Raw genomic sequence first — 23,031 nt, 5'->3', positions numbered from 1 at the left:
ATCTGATATAATATCGGGCCTGTAAGACATAATGAAGACCTGGGGGAGTTTACATCTTCGCAGCTTTAAAGGGTCCCTGCTCGGGGACGCGGCCAGGTGGAGGTTTGAACTTTGATGCAGTCAAACGTGTTTTTCTCTGGGTTTGTTTGACATGATTGAGGGAATCCAGCAGCCACGGGGAGAGGGAGTGGAGCAAATGCAGCCATGCTCACACCAACCCTCAGCTGGTGCTTGTGCTGAGGAGGGGCACTGGAAGAGTTTGGGGGGCTGGATTTGCTGGGATCTGCACAGAGGTGGTCACGGTGGTGGGGGCTTCAGGAGATCACGGTGGTCTTTGGGAGGTTGTGGTGGTCTTTAGGGGCAGTGATGCCTCCAGAGTGGAGCAGCCAAGCCCTGCTGTGGGCAGGGCAGAGTGAGGGTGCTTCCACCCCAACTCAGCCTCTGCTTTTGCCAACCCCTGAGATGGAGCTTTCGGTGCTTTGAGCTGTTTTGGGGATCCCTGCTCCTGCAGCAGCTCACGGTGGGTCCTCTGGGAGCAGCACCAGCAGTGCCAGGCTGGGCACAGCCATGCTCCCTCTGCTTCTCCCACCTCTCCCAGGGTGAAGCCCAGCTCAGCCCCACGCCCTGTGCCATGATCCAGAACTGAGAGCGGCATCAGGGCTGCTGGCCCCAAAACTGGCAGAACAGGGCTGGCAGAGCCTGTGCCACACTTTGCTGAGCAGTTGATCACAGGCTGAGAGGGTCAGGATTAGGGTGAGGGTCCTTTGGTGGCGGCCACACAATGGAGTGACTTTTCCCCCAAAACACACAGCGGCACCAAACACCTCCAGGATCAGCATCACCAGTAAATCTCCCGGCTGTGTCCATTTGGGAGCAGATCATGGATCCTCACCTGGAGGAGCTGGTAGTGATGCCTCCATCGTGTGCTGAGTCCCGAGCTGGATGCTCCGGGACTGCTCCTGGTGTGTTTGTCTGGGTATCCATGCCGGGAGATAACCTAATCCCATTTAGCCTCGGAGAGAGCCGGCAGATCCCTCCCCTGGGAGCCAGCCCGCGGCGGGGGGTGGTCTGTAATGAATTCCCATCATTCCAGCACAAAGGGAGCTTACAGGAGCGCTCGCCGCAGAAAATATGAGGGTCGCTGCCCTATCATCCCTCCGAGACATCCGTCGTAGTTCAGTGATTCCCGGCTGCTGACAGGCAGCAGCCCTGGGAGGCAGAGCCGGGCCTCGCCTTCCCGGCTCTTTCCCGCCTGGAAAATGCCTTTTTCTGCCAAACGAAGGGATTTAACACCCTGCCTGGGGCTGTGCTCGCCTATCACCCACCCGAGCAGGTGTGGCTCTGAGGACATCACCCCACGGTGCCCATTCTCCTTCACCCCGGCTTGTTATTCATCTGTATTCCAGCAGCTCCTGGAGGATCCCGATGGGAAAACCCTGCCCCAAGTCCTGTGGGAGCTGAGAGGTGCCTCAGCCACTGGGTGGAAGCTGGGGGACGATGCTGTGGTGGTCTCTGGAGCCACCGGGGGTCCCAGTGACAGGGAGGCTCCAGGGAGCCATTCCCCTTGCCAGGGCCTGTTCCAGCTCCCTGCTCTCCCTTCCTTCTCACCTTTATTTATTTAATTTATAATTTTTCTCCCCCCCTTGTGGAAAACCACACGGTGGAACCTGCCACCTTCCAAGCCGGGTTTTCCTGCGGCTCCGTGGCTCGGCCGGGATGTCTCACCTCGGGAGCTGCCAATCCTTCTCTGTCAAGCTGTCAACCCGGAGCGCGGGCTGGAGCCGCTGCAATTCAAAGTGGATTAACTCCTCGGGCTGCCCTCCCTCCCCCCGCCCCTCCCCATTCCACTTGGGTGGGTTTTGGCCGAACAGAAAACGCTTTTCCCCAGCGCTTTCCATATTCAAAAAGCTCCCGGAGCGCAGCCGGATGGCAGCGGGGGCTGCAGGGCCGGTGGCCGTGGGAGGGGGACACGGTGGCCGTGGGAAGGGGACACGGTGGCCGTGGGACACGGTGACACCGCGTTTTGTCCCTTTAGCGCCGTTAATGGCACTGGGAACGGTCTGTGCAGGGACCCCAGAGGGGCGAGGGGCTGCAGACCCCCCCCCCAACTCCCGGCTGTTCGGCTGCTTGTCCCCAGCGGGCTGAGGGGCTGCGGGACTTGGGGGGGCTGCGATCTGCGGGGGGCTTTGTTCTCCCGGGTGTTTTCCCCGATCCGAGCAGGGCTCGGGGCTGTGTCGCATCAGCGGCCACCCGAGTGCGCGGTGACAACCCCGGGGGGCCGCGAGGGGCACCGGCACTAGAGGGGGGTATTGCCTAAGCAATGCGGTGCTGCCGCTCCGCCGCCGCCGCCGCCGCCTCAGCTTTGGGCCGAAACCGCAGGATTTTGGCCCTTGACGGTTTCCCGGCTGGTTTTCCAGGTGTCGACCGCGCCGCTACGCAGGTGCCATCCTGCAGCGTTCGCGCCCCCTTCGCAGGGGGACTGTGGGTTAATTCCTGCTGGGAAATTGCTTTGTGGACGCTGCTGGGCTCCGGTGCCACCGATGGCCGAGGGACAGCGGTCACCAAATGCCACCGAGCCGAGGGGAGCCGCTCTCTCTCGTGGCAGCGCGGCTCCGGCGTGGGAAGGATTTATCCGCAGCTGGAATTTGGGGCTGGGTGTTTTAACGAGCATCAGATGAGGCGGCGGAACGCGCCCGGTGCTGCTGGGGGAAGGTGTGAACGGCCCCGGGCGAGGCGTGTCCGTGCCCAGGCTGCGGGAGGGGTTTGGGTGTTCCCGGTTCCCACCCTGAGCCGCGGGCTCTGGCTCACTCCCACCCCCCTGAATGGGAGACACTGCCCGAGGTCCCGGGGGTCACGCAGGAGCTCCGGGTGCACCCACATTTGGGGTATGATTGTGGGGTTTTGGGGTTTTGCATGTCTGTGGCAGCTCACTTGGTATCCTGAATAAACTGGGAGCTCAAGGAACGTGGGAGGCTCCAGGGAGCAAAACCTGGGAGCCAGAGCTGTGCCAGTCTGGCCACACAGATGGGTGTCCCCAGCGCTGCCCCCAGCCCCTCCAGCCAGGGATGGGCCCCTCCCTGTCCTTTGGGGGGTCGGTGCCTTTGGATGGGATCAGAGTCCATGGATGGGGACTGGAGCCTGTGGGTGCCACCAATGCCAAGGATCCCTTGGCTGGGGCATCAGCACCACCCTCTTGTGTCCATGCCGGGCATCTGGATCCTGCTGCCAGCTGGGATTTCCCATCACACCGATCCCTTCCAGTTCAGGAAGTTCAGGGACCCGCCCAGGCCCCTTTTTTTCCTGCTGCAGCTCCATTCCCAGCCTGGCTCTGCTCTGTGCTGGTGCTTCCCGGCCCTTTCCCTGCAACGCCTCACCTTTTTAATGGGAAGGGTTTTTCTATCAGTAGCAAATATTTTCCATAATTTCCTGGCCGATCCAATTAATGCAGAGGAAGGCGGGTGTGAATTATCCCTCCCTGCATCCAGCCTTGCCCCCTGCATGGAGCTGGGGGCTGGAAATTGTAGGATTTACAGTAATTAAGGCAAATCGTTGGTTTTCTTTGGTTAGAAAAACAACCTGGTGCTGTTTGGAGAAGCCAGAAAAATCCTGGAAAAGGTTTTCCTTCCCGTTACCAGGAGTGGGGAAGGAGAAGTCGTTCCATGCAAAGCAGGGCTGGGCTCTCCCTCAGGCTGGGACTGATCCTGGCTGGGAGGGAAGGCGCTGGAGTGAGTGTGGGGCTGCTCCTGCCTGATCCCAATGGATCACCCCGTTTTCCAGGGAATTTCATCTGGGATCCCACGCAGCTCCAGTAGAACTGGGCTGGGTTGAACTGGGATGCACTGGGCTGAGCTGGGCTGAGCTGGGATATGCTGGGTTGAACTGGGATATGCTGGGTTGAACTGGGATGCACTGGGCTGAGCTGGGCTGATCTGGGCTGAGCTGGGATGCACTGGGTTGAACTGGGATGCCCTGGGCCGAGCTGGGATGAACTGGGAATCTCCATCCAGCCAGTGCCCATTGGAGACCTGGCACCCCAAGGCGTGGCTGACCCCTCGGCCAGCACGGTGCCCTTTGGATCATCCCCGTTCCCCAAACCACAGACACTGACAGGATTTCTCTGTGGGGTGCACCTATGCATTTTGCCATGACCCTGGAGCTGCCCCTGGAATGTGGCTCTGCCAGAGCTCACACCGCTGTCCCCGAGCTGGGAGAAACCATGGGAACCACGGCCGAGCCTCCTGGAGAGCCCAGAAAGGCTTTTAGTGGCTTGGCTGGAGAAATGGAAACAAATGAAGTTGACAGACAAGTGTCCGGGTTTACGGCAGCGTCCGCTGACAGGAGGGAGATTGGCTGTCGGGGGCTTGATGGAGACGGATCCTGATGGGAGCAGGGTGGGGAGATGGATAACCTTGATGGAGCTGCGGCGCGGGAGGCTGCGCCGGCAGCATTATTCCGAAATAATTTGGTTTTTGTTTGTTTTGGTTTGGGGTGGGAGGAGGGATGCTGAGCCCCGCAGTCCGTGGAGTTTTTCCTAAACAGATTTGCTAAATAAATAATGAGGAGGATCCATATTTTATTTATATCCCACCTCTCCGTGTGGCGCTGGAGGTGTTTTACACTGGGCCGCTCCCTCCCTTTTAGCACGGACAAACTCCTAAGAGCTCGTGAGACGGAGATGGATTTGCAGGGATATTTGGATGCTGAGCAGAAGGACAGGCAGCGGGATGTGCTGGAACTGCTCCTCCTGATGGACTTAATGGGCACCTTGGTGCTCTGTGAATCCAACTGGAAGTGCCTTTGCATATGGAGGCACCTGAGGAATTCTGGTGGCAGCCAGCTCTGGCTCTGAGGGGCTCAGGGGGGACCTGGGAGATCACTCCAGGACACCCAGGGGGACATTCCAGGGTCCCTGGGGAGGAGGGTCAGGAGTCTCTCTGTGTTCACTCATCCTTCTGAAACAGTTATTTGGAACTTGGGGGGACTCTGGGAGCAGAGCAGGTCCTGCCCAGCAAGGACCATCTCCCCTGGACAGCCCGAGAGGAGCGTCCTTGCTCAGGGATGTGACTCCAGGACCGTGGGGTGTCCAGCCTTGGGGATGTGGCTCTGGCTCCGTGGGGTGTCCTTGTTCAGGGACGTGGCTGGGTGGTACACCTGTGACCAAAAATCCCACTGGGTTTTCCGCGTACTCCCCAAAGTCTGTCCTCCCCAGAGATGGACATGGCCCCGCAGCAGCTTCAGGGCTCTGTGCTATTCCCATCGCTGTTTTCCAAGATTTCGACAAAGCAGAGTGATCCCTTAATGCAAATTATTGTTTAATTTATCCTTATGTCAGAGGTGAAAAAATGTCCCTGCAGAGGGTGGGACTCTCCTGTCACTGTCTGTCTGTCTGGCACCTGTAGGTCGCAGGACATGTCCCTGTCCCCATGGGCCCGGGGCTCGGGGCTGAGCCCGTAGGTGCGGCGGCAGCACCGGGGGCTCGGCACCGGGCGGCGGCGGCGGCGCCGCGGGGCTCGGAGGAACTTGGCCGAAGTTGGGCGCGGGAGGAGGTGCTGGTGGTGGTGGTGGTGGTGGTGGGGGGGGAAGGTTCCCGGTACCGGGGCGATCCCGGGGCGCCGCGGGAACCGGGCCGGTCCCCGCCGCCCGAGCGCGGGATGCGGCTGGCCGCCCCCTGAAGCGGCCGGAGCCGCGCCCGCCGCCCGCCGGGACGATGGTGCGCTGCGGGGCGGCCGCGCTGCTCGCCGCGCTGCTCGGCGTCTGCGTCTGGACCGACGAGACCGGGAAAGTTATCTCGGACCGGTTCGCCGTCTACTGGAACCGGAGCAATCCCAGGTGAGGCGGGGGGCGGCGGGGGCGGCCTCGGCGCCCGAGTTCCAGTCGGTGTTTTCCCCCGGTGTACACACCCGCCGAGCGCCCGCTGCCGCCCGGTGACAGCGGCCGCCGCTGTCGGGGCCCCCTCGAGCCCCCGGTGGGGTCCGGTGAACGGGCTGGGCGGCCCCGGGGAGGGGGGTGGTCCCCGGGGCTCCCTCCCCCCGAAAGTTCCCGCGGGGCCCCGGGCGGAGCGTCCCCGGGGGCTGCGGCAGCGCCGGGAGCATCGCCGGGCGCGGGGCGCGTTCCCGGGGGCGGCGGCGGCTGCGGCTCGGCCCCCCCGGCCCCTCCGCGCCCAACTTCGGGAAAGTTCGAGTTCCTCCCCCCGGTCCCTCTCCGGGGGTGAAGGTTCTGCGAAAAAAAACCCGAAATCTGCCCAAAGCGGCGGGTGCGGCTGCGGGGGAGTCGGGAAGAACGATTTGGGGGGGAAATGGTAAAAACGGGCCTGAGGGGGGCACGGGGCGTGTGGAGCCGGGGGTGGCCGGCCCTGCTGCTCCCGGGTCATTCCCATCCTGGAAGTGCAATCCCCACAGTTGGCTTCGTTTCCAGACTCCAGTTGGAATTTCAATTTTTCTGTGTGTTTTTTTTTCTCCCCACCAAGTGTTTTTTTTTCTTTGGGGGCAAGAGTTTTGTTTCTGTCGTATTTCTTTGTTCATGATTTTGAGGAACCCAAAACTGCTGGTGAGTTGGAAGCGGGAGGAATTCTACTCTGGGAATGCTCAGGTGGTTGGGACCCTTGGGACCCCCCGCTCTCCCTGTTGGGGACACTCTTTGGGGTTTATTTGTGGGGGTTCCTGTAAAAACAAACACCAGCCATCAAATCCCCGTTTCCCCCAAAATTCCTCAAAGTTCTCCCAAGCCTGGCAGTGTCTGTGAGTGGTGAGGGACGAGCTTGGCGGGTGCAGCCCCGGTGGCCCCCGGCTTTGGGCTCTCCTCTTTTCTGGGTCAAGCAGGGGGTTCTTTGTCCCCCTCAATCCCTGCGTGACAAGTGGCCTTGTGGGGCACGGCGTGGCCTGGTCCTCGTCCCCAAGGCTGCCAGGGACATGAGGCAGCTCCGGGTGCCTCATCCCCTGCTGCCATCCATGAGGGGACCCTCGGTGCCACCTCCTCTCCCTCGGTGACACCGGTGCAGCTGGGTGAAGTTCCTGGCGGCGTTTCGGCGCTGGGGCGTGCGTGGGGCCAAGGACCCCCAGCAGCACCTGGTGTCCATCCGACCTCCACACGTCCCTTTGGGGGGACCCACCTGTGCCCCTCTGCCCGCCCCAAAATCGGGTGAGCCCGTGCCTTTGTGCCTTGTGGTGGTTCCTTGGCGGTGGTGCCTGCGTCGTGGGCCGCCTGCGGTGCATATGGATTTTATTATCTCCCTCACATTTTTGTGGGGGATTGTAAGAGCCAGGGAATTATATTTTTTTTTTCTCCTATTTTTTTTTTTGTTTTTTTGTTTTTTTTTTGTTTTTGCCCATTGCGAAGTTTTTGATTTCAGCTCTTGGTGCTCCCCCCCAAGCTGCCTCACTCTGTATTTTTGTTCTCCCAAATACCAAACGTGTGCGGGGTGTCCCCCCAGTCCAACTCTGACATCCTGGAAATGAGGGTGGCTGGGGCGGTGGCTGGGATTTGGCACCCAAAGGTTCCGGTGGCTGGGATTTGGCGCCCAAAGGTTCTCACATTTGGGGTTTGGCACCCAGGGGTTCCTGGGGATGGGATTTGGCACCCAAGGGTTCCAACGGTGGTGCCAAGAGGCAAAAGCAGCCCCTTGGCCACTGGTGACGGGCGTCCCGGGACCCAGCACCGCTGATGGCGTCGGCTCCATCCCCTTCGCGCCCTCGTAGAACCCGCCGAGAATTTCTCCTCGACAAATCCACGGTGGATCATTATTCCATATATATTTATACATTTCTAAATCTGCTGTTGGCAGGGAAAATATTTTCGAGGAGTGGGGGGAAAATAAAAATGGAGTGGAGGGAAGCGCGAGGGGCTGGGAGGGGAGAGCAGACAATGGCTGGTGGGTTCAGCAGGCACGTCCGCAGCGCCTGGCTCCGGGATGTGACCCAAATTTCCCCAATGTGGGAGCGCCCCGTGTCGCCAGCGCTCCCCGCCTGCGCCTTCGGCTCTCGGAATTCGAGGCAATTTATTAGGGGTTGCAAAGATTGAAATTGCCATTGAGTTTCCTGCTTATTCCCTTTTTGAACCCAGCGGTGGGTTTATTTTTTCTCTGGAGTTACTACAAGACCGCCTCATTCTTAAAAATGAAGGGAAAAATGTATTTCTGTGTGTTCTGGTCGCTTGTTTTCATTCTTTTCTCCCCCCACCAACACCTCATTTAGTAAGGGGGAAATAAAAAGGGGTTTAAAAAAAAAAAGGGGAAAAGACCCAAGGTTAAAATGTCCTGTTTGAACCCACAGACCTTCTCTGCCGCTAAATATTTTTTCTCAGGTTTATACAGCAATCTATATTTTATAAAAGACAGGAATAAATCTCCTGGTCGATATGATTTGCCCAGATTAGAATAATTCTATATTTCATAATTGGGGCTAAATTAAAAATAAGTGGTACCTCGGGATGCTGCAATTTCCCTGTTCTGGGGAGAGATTTAACCACTCGCTGTGGATTTACAAGGTTTATTTTTATTTTTAAATGATTTTGTAAGGATGCGCTAGGAAAACGTTTGGCAGGATGGAACTCCTGGCTTATCCAGGAAAAAAAAAATGAAGGATGATGAAGGTAGAATTATATAATAACGGGCAGTTTTGTTACCATGTGGAAGTGTGGGTTTTTGCTCCGTGGCACGCACGGGCGCTGCCGATGGTCGCTCGCCGGGTGTGGATCTGTTGGCCATGGCTGGGCCGGTCATGGGTGGATCCATTGGTCTTGTCCGGGGTGATGTGCCCGTGGATGGGGACCTTGGGGCTCCTCCCTGGTCTGGCACTGCGGGCAGGGGTCTGGCACTGTGGGCAGGGGTCTGCCACGACACCCAGGGCTCTTCCCGCCGTCACTCCGTGTTTTCTGTGGTGCGGGAGCCGCTCACCCGTAGGATTCCAGGGTGGATTTTCCTTGGGAGCCAACCAGGTGGATTTGGGTGTGCTGGAGTGTCCAGCATCACCAGCGGGTTGGGGTGTCCAGTTTTGGCCCCCATTCCCCCCCCCCCCAGCACAGGGGGTTTAGGGTGAACGTTTCGGCACGTGGCACTGTGCGACAAAAAATCAGGGATCTGGGAAAACCTCCCTGCTATGGGGGAAAGGGTCTGTGGGAAGGAGTGACCTGTGCTCAGAAGGTCCCCAGGCCTGTGATCCTGTCCCGTGGTCTCGTGGCCGTGCTGGAAACCCCTGGGAGGCCAAGGAAGGATGAAGGGTTTGGGATTTGTTGCCGTCCCCCGCTCTGCCGACAGCCGGGTGGCGGGCAGGGAATCGTTGTTCCTGAATGCTGGTCGGTGTTCCTGCAGCAATCCCGTGGTCACTGCCGTGTGCCTGGATCCACGGCAGGAATGTGCAGAGTGACAGGGGTTCTCCTCCCTCTGTTCGTGGCCCGGATCCCCGGGACCGGGCGGGACCGTGCCCGTGGCCTGGTTTAACGTCGAGGTCACGGCGCTGCCTCCGAGCGGTTCTTTTGCTGATTTCTGTATTATTTTTCGGTGTGGTTTGTGAGCACAGCTGGGATTTCTGTTCTGCTCCTCTGCACTCCCCAATCCCGGGATCGAGAACCAGAGAAATGGTTTCTGGCTGGGGGATTTACAGAGCCAGGTGATGCTCAGGGCCGGCGGTGGTGGCAGAGCAGGACTTTAGGGGGGAAAGGTGCCTCTGCCACAGTGGTGGTGGAATTGAGGTGAGTGGGGCACATCTTGGAGGTGATTTAGATCATGTTCCCAATCCCATTGGATTTTGTGCCCCTTTTTCCTGCATTCCCATCCTCTGGAGCTGCAGCCCTGGCGCCTGCCGGTCGCTGGTGCTTTGTCCAAGAGCCACGGTGGCCGTGGCCAGGAAAGTGTGGCTGTGACTGTGACCCACTGACCACCCAAGCCAGGGCCAACTTGCCCACCTGTGTGTCACGAGGGGCTGTGGCCAGGCCGCTGGTGGCTGCATGTCCCACTTCTCCATCAAGGGAGTGACGAGGATGCCACATCTGTTTTTTCCAGGGGAATTTGGTGCTGCAGAGGGGTGGCTGAGTGAGAGGGCTCAGCTTGGGCGATCCCACCCATGTCTCCATGTTGGATTGGGGCTGGATCCCAAAACCTCTGTGTCCTGGCTTTGGTTGAGACTTTTGGGGTCACCCTCATTGCTACGTGTCCCCAGTTCTCTGCGTCTCCCCTCCCTGCTCCCATGGACATCATACTGGGGCCCACATCAGCCCCTGCAACAACCATGCCCTGTTTCCCCCTTGGAGCTGTTTTAATGTGAATTTTCACCCTGGCACTCGGGTTGTTCCTGTATCACCATCAGCCCGAGTCCCCTCTCGGGGTGTTTGGGTGTGCCAGCGCTCGGCCTCGTCCTGTGCAATTCCTGCTCTTTTAGTTTTCCTCCTTCTGTTCTCCCTTTGTGCCGAGATCACTCCCAGCCCTTCCCACCCCTCTTTTCCAGCCCGTTAAGCCGTGTTAGCAATTCCTCACCAGCCCAGGGCTGCGGCGAGTGGTTAATGGAGAGCAGACACCACCGGGCCGGCGTCGCTGACAGGATTCTCTCTCCGTGCCCGTCTCCGTCTCCGCCTGTCCCTTTCCAGGGACCGCAATTACATTCCCTGCTGGTTGCACATTTGGTATCCAAATGCCGGCCATGCGCCGCATCCTAATGCGAGGATGGGCTGGGGGCGTGCGGAGCTGCAGGAGGGTCACACGGCGCCCGGGATCCCCCCTGGATCCTGGCGTGTCCTGGGCGGGGGGGACACGCAGAGGGTGGGCAGTGGGAGCAGTCCAGGGGGTGAGAGATGCCCTCGGGTACCTTGGAAAGCTTTGGAGGTGCTGCTGTATAAAGAAAGACGCGTGTATTTATATATATATATATATATTTACATACAAATATGTTTATATCTATTATATAAATTATCTGTTTATTTACATATGTGGGTGTTTATTCACACACACACCCCCCCCCCACATAAATACACTTTACACACACAAATAATCCAATGCCAAAACCTCCCCTGTCTGGCAGTGCTGTGCCACCCCTGTGTGACATTCCCCTGGAATTCATACCTGGGGGCTCCAGGATCTTCCTGGCTGTGGGTTTACCTGGCTCCAGGGCTGTCTGGCTGTGTCCATCCCAGTGCCACATCAGGAGCTGGCTGGAGCCATACCTGCTTGTGCCTGACAAGGTTCAGCTGCTGGGTTGGCTGGAAAATTGCAGCAATTGTTCCTTAAATAGCTCCTCGTTCCTGATGGTGACAATTTCGGTTCTTTTGTGTTAGGTATTAATCGTGATTTCTGAGGCTCCGTTTTGATCCAAGCTGGTTTTCCCCACTTGGGGCAGAGATCCTGCCCCGCTTCCTTGGATTTAATGGGATTTATGGAAGGCGAGCAGCTCGGAGCACTGTTACCTGCAGCCCCTAAGAGATGTTTCAATCCCTTTTCCCCCTTTGCCATGACCCAGTGCTCATCCCGATACCCGGTCGCTTCCCTCTGCTTGGAGATCCAACCCAAAACCAGGACCAGGCCCTGTTTGGTCTCTGCAAATCCAGGAGGAAGCACCGTGCTTCCAAGGTGGATTATAGCTGGGAATCAAGATCTTGGAGCTCTTTCCCAGTCCAAGCAATTCCATGATTCTCCGGAGCTGCAGAAGTGCTGGGATTAGCCAGCGGCCACTTTGGCCTTTGCCAGATGAATTCCAGAGGCATTTTTGAAGCCTTTCCCAAAACCAGGGCTGTGTTTAGGGGTATCTGTGGTTCCAAACTCTTTGCCACCAGCCCAACCCTTCTGGATTTGGGGACCCCATGGCTGTTCCCACCTTCCCAGGGGCTGGCCGGGAGCCGTGTTGGGGGAATGGCGCCCATGGGGTGTGGGATGCGCCAGGGCTGCTTTGATCCCGGCAGGAAAAGCGGGAAGGGATGAAACTGAGAGCAGGGCAGTCGGATGGAGCCCGTCCGGCAGCTCCAGCCGTGTCCTGCTCCGTCCTGGCTCCTTCCCGGGTGGTCACAGTGTTGTTATTTATTTATTTCTCCTCCCTCTTTCCCCCTTGGCTTGTTGCTGCCGCTGTGCCTGGGCTGCTAAAGAGCTTCCCATTGTTCCGGAGCTAATTACCTCCTAATGAGGCTCCCGGCTCAAAAGAGCGGAGCGGGGGCTGTGGGGGGATGTGAGTGGGCTGTGCTGGGAGGGGGAGAGGGCAGGGCTGGGGTCACCACCGGGGTCACCCGAGCTGTGCTGCCCGACGGTGTGAATTGGGGCTGCTGCTGGGGACATCCACAGCCATGGAGCTGCCAGCCTGAAGCTTCGTCCTAAAGGGCGGCTGGGAAGTGGTTTTGCCAAAATTTTCTTGTTGAGCCCCAAACCCGTGGAGAAATCAAAGCCCTGTGGATTTTGGCAAGGCGGGGTGATGCTGGTGCTCGGAGCCTGGGAGCATTCCCAGCATTTCCCTTGGTGTGACACCTCCCTGCCAGCCCTGTCTGGGACAGGTGTCACCTTCATTTTGAGCCGGGATGGTGGGAGAAGGATTCAGAAACAGGGATTTAAATTATTATGTTTTTTAATTCCTCCCCTTTTCAATTTTTTCCCTCTTCCCGTGTTTGCTTCCCAAGGCCCAGCGGAGCAGCGGGTGATGCTGCTGGGAGAGGAATGGCCACAGGGCTGAACCTGTCCTGGTGGGGCTGTGCTGTGGTGGGATACACACGTGCCATGGAGGGATCCTTTGGGATACACCTGTGCTGGGGTGGGAGCCCATGGGATAAACTTGTGATACGGTGGGATCCTGTAGGATACATCCCTACGCTCCCTCAGCGCATCACCTCTTCCCGACCTCCCAGTTTTCCTCTTCCCTTGATGTTTCCAGCTTCTCCGGCCTTGTTTTGTGGGATTTTCCCATTTTCCCTGCAGCTGTGAACCTCCAAGCACACGCGTGTGTCTGTGCAAACGCCGGAGCTGCCCGTGCCACGTCGATCCCACCAAACACCATCGCGGTGCTGGACCCGGAGCCACTGCTCCCTGTGGGTGCCAGTACCTATTCCCAGCCCTGGTATTCCCACACCAGTATTCCCACCACCTGTATTCCCAGCCCTGGTATTCCCACACCAGTATTCCCACCACCAGTGTTCCTAACACCAGTATTCCCACCCCTGGTATTCCCACTGTGCTGCTGAAGCGTTCCCAGGATCCGCAGAGTTTTACACCATCACTCGATATCTTTTTTTTTTGTTTGACCAGGAATGGACTTTTTGTTTCCGCTCCTTCTCCACCAGCCCCAGGAATCCAGCTCTGGATTTCGGATCTTTTGTGCCAAACCCAAACCTCTCTCGGCTTCAATTCCCAGCGCTGCTGACTTTGGGGAAAAAGGGGAATAAATGACTATGGGGTTTTTAATGACTGGGAATGGGGAAGCCCCATTCCATCCCCAGCTTCCTCCTCCCATCACATCCAAATTGCCTCCTCCATCTATTTCCTTGGCGTTCGGCCGAATTTCCCTGGAAATATTTTGCTGTTTCTCCCAGTGCAACCAAGTTTTGTCGGATTTTTCTTTTTCTGTCTGCAGAAGAGGAGGAATTATCCGTCTCGGTTTATTTTTCCTTGAACATTACACGGGAGCAAAACTCACCCATGTGCTGGGAAAGAGATAAAGTGTTTAGACAGCAAATACAAATATTCCAGAGCACTCAGCCCGGCTACAGCTATTCCTGCCAGGATTCCGGATTCCGTGCCATGTCTTCCAGGGGGGTTTTATTTAGACTGTCTTTTTTTTTTTATTATTATTTATCAAAACCCCTATTTATATTTGCAGTAAAATAAAATCAGCCTGACCCTGTAGAGAACTCGAAAAATCCCAATTCTTTCCTTTTCCAATCCTGTTTCCAGTGAGGAAAGAAAGCCCCTGGACCTCGTGCCCTGCACAAAATTCAACCGCGACGGGATTATTTCAGCGGCTGAGTTTCTCTGCAGGTGCTGGGATGGTGCCGGCTCCCCCAAAAATCGGGATGCAGGGAAGCTCCTGCAGAGGTGGGGACGGAGCTGGGGGCCCCAGGTTCTTCCCATGGAATTTTTGGGGGGCACAGGCTCCTTGTGCCGCAGGGTCTGACTGCGCATGGAGCCCTCAAAAAGAGGTGTATTATTTTGATTTTATTTTGATTTTATTTTAATATTCAGCGATGGATGGGCTTCCGCTGCTCCTCAGGAACATCCCAGTCTCCCATCAATGTCCCAGCCCCACTGGGGACCCCGTGGGTGTCATTGTCACCCGGGTGCCGGGCGCGGGTGCCGTCAGGAGCTGAGGAAGCTCTTTCCCAGCCAGCTCGATAATCCCAATTATTATCTGGATTCTCGATCAGGGTTGCTTATTAAACTTGGCACCGCTGGCTTTGCCGTTCCGGCCGCCTGCCTCAGCAGAGGGATTTATCTCCTGCCGACGCGGGAAGGAAATTGAGTGGAAAAACGCGGGGCAGAGCCCCCCGGGACGGCGGGGAGGGCCGGGGGTACCCGGCTTCCGAAGGGCTGGGAGATGCTGGCACAGCCCCAGATCACAGAGCGGTGCCAGGCTGGGTTGGTGGAGCTGCCTGGGCTGTGTCCGTGTGTCCGTGTGTCCGTTTCCGTCCCTCCATCCTCACCCTGTGCTGGCGAAGCCGCCCTGTTCTGGGATGGGCGTTTTTATTCCAAGGTTATTTTGGAATGGTTGGTGCTTTTATACAATACAACAGCCGTTATTTTCCCTTTTCCCTGAAATCTAAAGGATCTTTTGTCACCGTTCTACCCCTTCACCTCAGGAATATCAGCTTTTTCCAAATCCAGGTCTTTCTGCTGGAATTTCACAAACCTTCCTGGTTTGCTCACCGACCCCTTCTTCTTACATTGTGCCCACAAATTGTGTTTTATTTTTACCCAACACTGCACTGGAGCTGCCTGAGCCGGGGCTGATGTGCCGACCCTTCCAACGGGGCTTTTTCCAAATTTTACCCAAATCTCAGCACCGACCGAGCAGGGCATCCAGGGGAGTGGAGTGAGATGGGTGAGATGCTACTGGGAAGAGATTCTCTCCTGGAGCGTTTCTCTCCCTCCTGGTGTTTGGATGTTTCAATTTTCCTATTGCTCTGCTCCACTTTTTCCTACCTTTCCACCATTTTTCTGCATTTTAAAAAACGTGTACAAATCCTGTAACTGGAATTCCCTCTCTCTGTGTGTCCGGCCGTTCTCTCACCCCTGGGTGAGCTCCTGGGATCCACATTTTAGGGTGGGGGCTCTCCCCCGTCCCCTCCCCATGCTGCTGCTGGGGAATTTGGGTGAGGGCTGGGTCGGCTGCAAAATCCTTTATTTGGGAAGTTACTGTTATCCTGAACCTTGCAAGGTTCTTCCCTCAGGAGCAGCCTCATGCTCCAGGGCTTGGTGTCGATCTTGCGAATGCTGCCGGCTCTCTCCTTGGCTTTTTCAAGATCTTTCATGCTGGGTGGTTGGGAGAATCTGCTGCTCTCTGGCTCTGGCTGAGGGACTCGGGATGGAGCCGTGGCCCTGCCGGGCTGTGCCTGTCACTGTCCCCGTGACCATCCCATTGTTGGAGAACCGCCGTCGGGTACGGCACCGGCACACGGGAATTCTGGCACCTCTCCCGGCTGTAAATGCTGGTCAAAATGGTGCTCCTGCGTAGTTTCCAACAGAGAATCCAAGCCTGTCTGAAATAGAAATGGCTTCTGGCTCTGAGCTCCATCCACGTCTCCGTTGGATCACACAGGGTCGCGGGGATTGGTTTGGCCAGAGCTGCGCGGTGCCGAGTCCCGTGGAACACCGGGATCGTGTGCCCTGCCACGGCCCTGGCATTGCTCCCGACCCTTTCAGGTGGGATTTAAGGCTAAATTGGCAGAGTTGGAAGCAGGTTTGGGAACAGGGATTGCTTTTGCAGGACGTGTGCTCTGGAGGCAGCATCCAGCCCAACCAGTGCCGGCCTTCCTAACGCTCATTGCCGCGAGCGACCTTCGGCTCGGACCAGCTCCCGGCTTTCCCTGCCTGCTCTTCCTGGCATTCCCAGCTTTCCCCTCTCTGTGGTGGTTCCTGGGGTCAGTGGACCTCAGTTCCAGCCACCCAACCGCTGCCTCTCCTGGCTCACCCTGCCGCCATCTGCAGTTTTCCATTGTTCCTTGGCTCTTCCCGACATTGGGATGCAGAGTGCCGGCAGCGGGGCAATGTCCGGGGCCCAGTGTCGCAGCTGGGATCTGGACTCCAGGAAAATCTGGACTCCATTTCAAAGCTGAGTAATGATAATCATAAATCATAATGTTGTCTTTTATGATAGAAAGCTTTGGATCGGGAGCAGGGATTCTCGTCCTGCAAGCTGGGGGTGATCCTGGATCCGGTTTCCAGCTCATTAGCCGGAGACAAATGGCTTCTCCCTCCCCCAGCCTCAGTTTCTCCGTGGGTAAGGTGAGGATTGCTGCCAGGGGCTAAATTAGGGAATTAATGTTGGTGGAGTGATTGAGAGATGGAGAAGGACACGGCTCTCACAGCGCCATGTCCTGCTGCACAGCGCGTCCGCCCGCTCCGGGGCTGGATGTGGGAATTTCAGGTGGGAGCAGAGATAGGGATGTGCAGTGAAGTCCCTTGTTCGTGTCCACAGAGCCCAGGGCTCCATGAGGAGGGACTGGAGCCCCCCAGCTCTTTTCACACTGGTTTGGGATCTGTGTGGGGACACGGTGGCTCACATCTGCAGCTGATTCTGGTGTGCATCCCACGTCCAGGTGGTTTGGCAGCGCCAGAGCCCCATTCATTCTGGCCTCTTACCAGCATGTCCCTCACTGCCCCAAAATCCCGGTGTCACCGAGACCCCATTCCCATGGGAGGGGAATCCAGCTGGATGCATTTTTGTGACTTTTTTATATTTTTCCTTAAATGTTGTAATATTTATTCCACCTTATAAATCACTTGCTCCAGCTGGAGGGAGGATTTATGGGTGCAGGTGGGAGGAACGCGGCTCTCAAGATCGACCTGCTGGAATGGTTTTGTGGTGATGGTCACAGCAGCAGTTCTGGCCAGGGGACAGGGCTCCAGCTGGGAATCCTGCCTGGGGATGTGATGGGAGCAGGGATGGACCCTGCTGGCATGGCCTGAGGTTGGCACATCTCTGGTGCTGCTCGGGGTTTTCTCCGTGCTGGAAAGTGGCACCAACAGCTTGGACCCCAAACCATTGTCTGCTGCTGGGGGGCAACTGAAAAAGGGTTTCCAAAGCCTTTTCTAAGTCCGTCAAAGGTTTGTTTAAAGCAAGGGCTTGCTTTCCTCCTGTGTCACGCTGGGGCCATGGGAATGTCACTGGGGACACGGGAATGTCCACAGGAGGCTGCTGATGATGGTGACCCCGGGGTGAGGGGCTGGGGGGTCTCAGGGTGGGGATGCTCAGCCCTGGGGAGACCCAGCCGGGGCTCTCCCTGCTCCCTGGGGGCCAGGCCAGCTCCAAGGGGGATTTTCCCTGCGCCGGCGCTGCCCGCAGCAGCACAAACGAACCAAGTAATTGGCAACATGGAAATATTTTGTGCTCATTAAGCAGTGGGAAGCGGTGGGTGAGGAAGCGGCGGGTGAGGAGTCTGGGCTCTCTGGCGGGGCTCTCCACTGATATCCCCCAAAGCCGTGCTCTCCAGTGGCACCCCTGGTGACCCAGGGGAGGGAACACCGACTGGGAGCACCCTGGGATGGGGGTGGTGGTGGGAAGGAGGTGAAGGAGCCAGATCCCGACACTGCCCAGCCAGGAGCTCCGTGTGTTGGGACAATGACAAACCAGGGGAGCAGGGGGATCCGGGCTGCTGGACAGGGACACTGGGGAGAACCCCTCATTTCTCTCAATTCCCATCAATCCCACGGATTAAAACTTGAAACATCAGATCTCAGCGGGTGCCTTGGAGCTCCCCAGCCCCAGCACTGCAGATTCCCAGGAGCGACACCACAGGGAACCCTGGGGGGCTCCACGTTCCCTCCACTCCCAGCAGGGGAAACGAGGGGCGATCCCTGAGGATCCTGTCCCTTTTCAGGGGGTCCTGGAGGGGTCCCCCCACCATCCTCAGCCCTGAGCACGTGCTGGCAGTGCCAGGGCCCTGGTGCTGTCCCCGGCGCGACGCGGGGAGCCCAGCGGTGCTGCAGGCGGGGGAAGCTTTATGGCTGTAGTTAAAGTGACTTTATGATATTGTATCTGAACAATTGCCGGCTATTATCCGGATCGATGCCGCGGGATTGAGACGCTGGTTGATAACCCAGGCAGGGCTCTAATCGCTTTTAAACCACGCAGGGTCGGTGGGGCTTTCCATAAAACCCCTCGGTGGTTTCTGTTTTAACTCCCTGCCCCTGGGTTTGGTGGATTTTCCCCCAGGATGTCCCTTCGGGGATGCGGGTCCTGGTTTGTCCCTCTCCACCCCGCCCTGGGTGGGGGTCAGGATGCTGGGATCTGGCTCAGGATGCTGGAATCCAGCATTCCTGGGCTGCAGGATGCCCAGCACTGCTGGGTGCTGTCCTGCTGAGGAGCGAGGTGCAGATTTTGGGAACCTGTTCCCACCTTTGCCTGGTTCGCAGCGACCTTGGGCGAGTCACGTCACCTCCGTGTGCTTGGTTTTCTGCAGCTGTGAAACGAGGACAATGATACCTTTCCCACCTCGCAGAGGGGTTGGGAGGCTTAATTAGTTAATGTTCGTAAAGTGCTTTGAGGATTAATTAATATTGTGACTCTAATTTTTTCCGATGGCGAAACGCCACTTAAATATCTCCGGGTTGGTTCCTTCCTCCCTGACCCTATAAAGCAAATCCACCCGACAGCATCACTGCTCTCTGCAGGAGCCATGTGGGCCTGGCCCTGCCAGGAGTCACCTCCCCAGTGCTGAACTGGGAGGCACTGGTGGAGGGGCACTGCTATGGGGGTGTCCCAGAGCGTGGGGTGCAGCTCTGCATCCCAGCTCTGCATCCCCAGCGTGTCCACCTGGCCCTGATGCTCCTTGGCCAGGCTTTCCCTGCTAGCAGCCATTCCTATTTTGGGGTTAGGCCACTGTCACCTCCTGTGGCACTGCCCGTCCCTGCCCTGCTTGCCTGGGCACCTCTGGCAACCTCGACCTGCTCGGAGGCTTCTGTGGGAGACCACTCCTGGCAAATCCCAGGTCCTGGTCTGATCCCACCTGGCATTTTGGGGGCTGCAGGGCCTGGCTGGGGGGTGGCCAGTCCCTGGTGGGTTGGGGACACTGTGCTGGGCAGGATCCAAAGCTCTGGGCAGCACAATCCTGGTTTTCCTGGTGGGGAGAAGCCGCTGGGATCACACCTGGCTGGGACAGGGTTGGCAGGCGTGGGAGGGCAGCTCCAGTGTCCCCATTCCCGTGTGCCATTTTGGGCAGCTTTGGGTTCCTCCAAGGTGGTTTTTTCAGCCGTGGCTCTGCTTCCCTGTGCTCTCCTGCCCCCTGTGAGCACAGAGCAGACGGGGACAGCAGAGGGTCCCCACGATGGCAGTGCCATCCCCCGGCCCCTTGGGGTGTGAAACTCAGTTGGCTCAGCTCAGTGCTGGGAAGGTCTCGGATCAGCACTGGTGGGAGGTTTCCTGCTGGGAGCAGCCAAGGGAAGAGCTGAGTGTGTGTCCCAGCTCTGGGTGACCCAAGAGATCCCAGCCTCTGGCTCTGCACAAACCAGGGGTGTTTGGCCCTGTTGGAGATGTGGGAATTTCGAGAGGGGCTGGTGAAGGGAGCAGGAGGGGGGAAGGTCCCAGGCTGGGGGGACACGATGGAGCCCGGGGCTGGAGAACCAGGGACAACAGGAGAATTCCAATTGTGGAGCACTGGAGGGAATTGGGACCTGCCATGGAGAGAGGAAGAGGAGGAGGGAGGTCTGGAGGGAGCCACAATCCTCTTCCATGGAGCTGGAGGAGGAAGAGTGTCTGGGCTGGGAGAGGATGAGCCGGGTCCAGCCCTGGCTGATAGCTCCTGGCCTTGTCCCTGCTCAATGGTTGCTGTCCCTGATTGTCACCAAGCTCTGTTGGTGGGAGGAGAGGCAGATGCAGTCTCAATCCACGGGGTTTGGGACAGGACACACCAACATCAGCAAGGACCCTGCTCCATGCCGTTAATGACATCCCGGCAATTAAACTGGAACTAATGCAACGATAAAAATAACCCACTGTCCTTCTGCAGTGCTGCATCCCACAAGCTCAGAGGTGTTTAAAAACCCATTTAACGCCGGATCCTGGGCGTGGGGTGCCCAGGGTGGCACCAGGATCTGCGTGGCCACGACTGGGTTTTCCAGCCCTGACCCAGTCCTGGCCTTCTACAAGGTGTGAACACCCCCAGTTCCCTCCAGTGCAGAGAGTGGTTTACCAACTGCCACGTTTTAAATAATCTAAATTACATGAATATTTTATTTTTCTTCTTTCTAGAGTTGTTGAATTCCCAGGGGTTGGTTTTCATGCTTTTCTCTGTAATGGAGGAGCAGGAACGCATTCTTTTAATGGTAATTGAGATTCTTGCATCCTTGAGGACTTGGGAGCTGGATGGGCTTTAAAGAATGGGAGAGGGGAGGAATTTGGGTTCTGGCTTCTCAAATGGGTTTTTGAGGTTTTTAGGTGGTTTTCCTCACTCTTGTGGCAGGGCCAGAAAGCTGCATCCCCATCCCACTGCCCTGGGAACCCTCCCCAAAGCAGGAGATGTCTTGAGGTGGTGACAGGGACCTGTGGGTGTGGCGTCCTTTGGGAGACCCCTCAGGAATGGTGTTGGGGGTGACCTGTGTCGTGCACCCCATTGTTGGAGCCGCCTGTCAGCCCTTCCCATGTGCACCCAGATATTGGAGCTGGGTCCTCCCTTGCTTGGGTTTGGGGTTTTTTATGGCTTTGTTGCCTTCTGACTGGCATGGTGAGTGTCCAGTCCAGAGAGCACCCATCCTGGTGGGCACCCACCCCTGTTCTCCTGCAGGGAATTCTCCTGGACTGTGGGAGGGGTGGCTGGCCCTCCTTCACCGTGCATGAGAGCAGGGTGGTTTTTGAAGGGGATGAGTACGGGGTGGAGTGTGGCTGTGCCAGCCCGGGCGTCCTGTCACTGTGAGTACCCAAACGCCAAGTGCAGGAGCACCACGGCAGAGCTGGCATTGCCACCCCGTCCCCTCCCGAGCTGCCTGGTCCCTCTGCTGCCCGTGCCATGCCGGGGTGGATCCTGGCCCTGCTGGCACTGCTCCATGCTGGCCAGAGCTGGTCCCCAGCAGGGCCCTGTGGGGCGGTGGAAGGGCTGCTGAGATGGGGGAAGCGGTTTCCGGCTGCTGGGGGAAACATCTGGATCCAATTCCCTCTCCACGTGCAGCAGCCAGGCTGGACCCACTCCTGCCTCACGGCATGACAGGAGCAGCTCTGCTGCAGAGGGGCACGGAGGGTCCCTGTCCTGGCCTTGGGAGCCCCACACCAAGTCCCCTTCCTAGTGGGATCGCCAGCATGGCATCCTTATCCCAGCAGGAGCTCCACCACTGCACCCTGATCCCACTGGGAACCCCACCACTGCATCCCATCCCACTGGGAGCCCGGCCACTGCATTCCCATCCCAGTGGGAACCCCAGCACTTCACCCTCATCCCAGTGGGAGCCCAGCCACTGCACCCTGATCCCACTGGGAACGTGGCCACTGCACCCTGATCCCGGTGTGAACCCCACTACTGCAACCTGATCCCAGCAGGAACCCCACAACTGCACCTTGATCCCACTGGGAACCCCACCACTGCATCCACATCCCAGTGGGAGCCCGACCACTGCACCCTCATCCTAGTGGGAACCCCAGCACTGCACCCTGATCCCAGTGGGGTTGTCCACCACTGCATCCCCATCCCACTGGGAACCCCACCACTGCACCCTGATCCCATCAGGAACCCCACCACTGCATCCCCATCCCATCAGGACCCCCACCCCTGCACCCCCTCCCCGTGGCACCCCTGCCACCCTGCCCTGCAGCTCCCCCTGTCCCGCTGCCACCTCTGGGGGCTGCCGGTGCCCGTGCCCAGCGTGCTGCCACCCCGGGCGGGGGCGGGGGGAGCTGCTGCCCGCCGTGCCTTTTGTCAGCCTCAGAGAAGTTGACCTTGAAGCGCGCTGGCAGAGCCCTGCAGCTTAATCGTGTTAGAGGTGTCTGACTGCGGCTCGCGCGGCTCTACCTGAGCCGCATCAGCAAGGGGGACGCGGCGGGCTCGCCGCCCCGGCTCAATAATTGATGCGTTTTTCTCAGCTCCCCCTTCCGTGAAAGGAAACCCAAGTGCTGGGTGGATGGCAGGGCTGGGAGGATGGCAGGATTGGGGAGGATGGCAGGATTGGGGAGGATGGCAATGCTGGGAGGATGGCAGGGCTGGGAGGATGGCAACACTGGGAGGGTGGCAAGATTTGGGAGGATGGCAGTGTTGGGAGGATGGCAAAATTTGGGAGAATGGCAGGCTAGAGAGGATGGCAAGATTTGGGAAGATGGCAAGGGAGGGCTGGGAGGATGGCAGGATCAAGAGGGTGGCAGTATTGGGATGGAGAATGGAGGATTGGGATAGGAATAGGGGGATGGCAGTGCTGGGAGGGTGGTAAGATTTGAGAGGGTGGCAATGCTGGGAGGATGGCAGGGCTGGGAGGATGGCAGGGCTGGGAGGATGGCAACACTGGGAGGGTGGCAAGATTTGGGAGGATGGCAGTGTTGGGAGGATGGCAAAATTTGGGAGAATGGCAGGCTAGAGAGGATGGCAAGATTTGGGAAGATGGCAAGGGAGGGCTGGGAGGATGGCAGGATCAAGAGGGTGGCAGTATTGGGATGGAGAATGGAGGATTGGGATAGGAATAGGGGGATGGCAGTGCTGGGAGGGTGGTAAGATTTGAGAGGGTGGCAATGCTGGGAGGATGGCAGGGCTGGGAGGATGGCAACACTGGGAGGGTGGCAAGATTTGAGAGGATGGCAGGGCTGGGAGGATGGCAGGATCAAGAGGGTGGCAGTATTGGGATGGAGGATTGGGATAGGAATAGGGGAATGGCAGTGCTGGGAGGATGGCAACGCTGGGAGGGTGGCAAGATTTGGGAGGATGGCAAGATTTGAGAGGATGGCAGGG

The 23,031-nt window shown here is 58.0% G+C and overlaps 1 protein-coding gene across 1 annotated transcript in view; it reads left to right on the top strand.

Moving 5' to 3' along the window:
- The first annotated feature begins 5,666 nt into the window (after positions 1-5,666).
- The window catches only part of EFNA2 (ephrin A2), a 39,473-nt gene continuing 22,108 nt past the window's right edge, over positions 5,667-23,031 (top strand). The window contains exon 1 of the mRNA XM_039696043.1: positions 5,667-5,829. Within this exon, the coding sequence (XP_039551977.1) occupies positions 5,708-5,829 (122 nt within the window). The 5' untranslated portion in view covers positions 5,667-5,707. The remainder of the gene's footprint in view (positions 5,830-23,031) is intronic.

The sequence above is a fragment of the Passer montanus genome, unplaced genomic scaffold (genome assembly GCF_014805655.1).
Source record: "Passer montanus isolate IOZ18808 unplaced genomic scaffold, ASM1480565v1 scaffold112, whole genome shotgun sequence".
NCBI classification, from domain to species: domain Eukaryota; kingdom Metazoa; phylum Chordata; class Aves; order Passeriformes; family Passeridae; genus Passer; species Passer montanus.
Note: the sequence above shows the minus strand (reverse complement) of the source record. Positions and strands in the feature narration are given on the sequence as shown.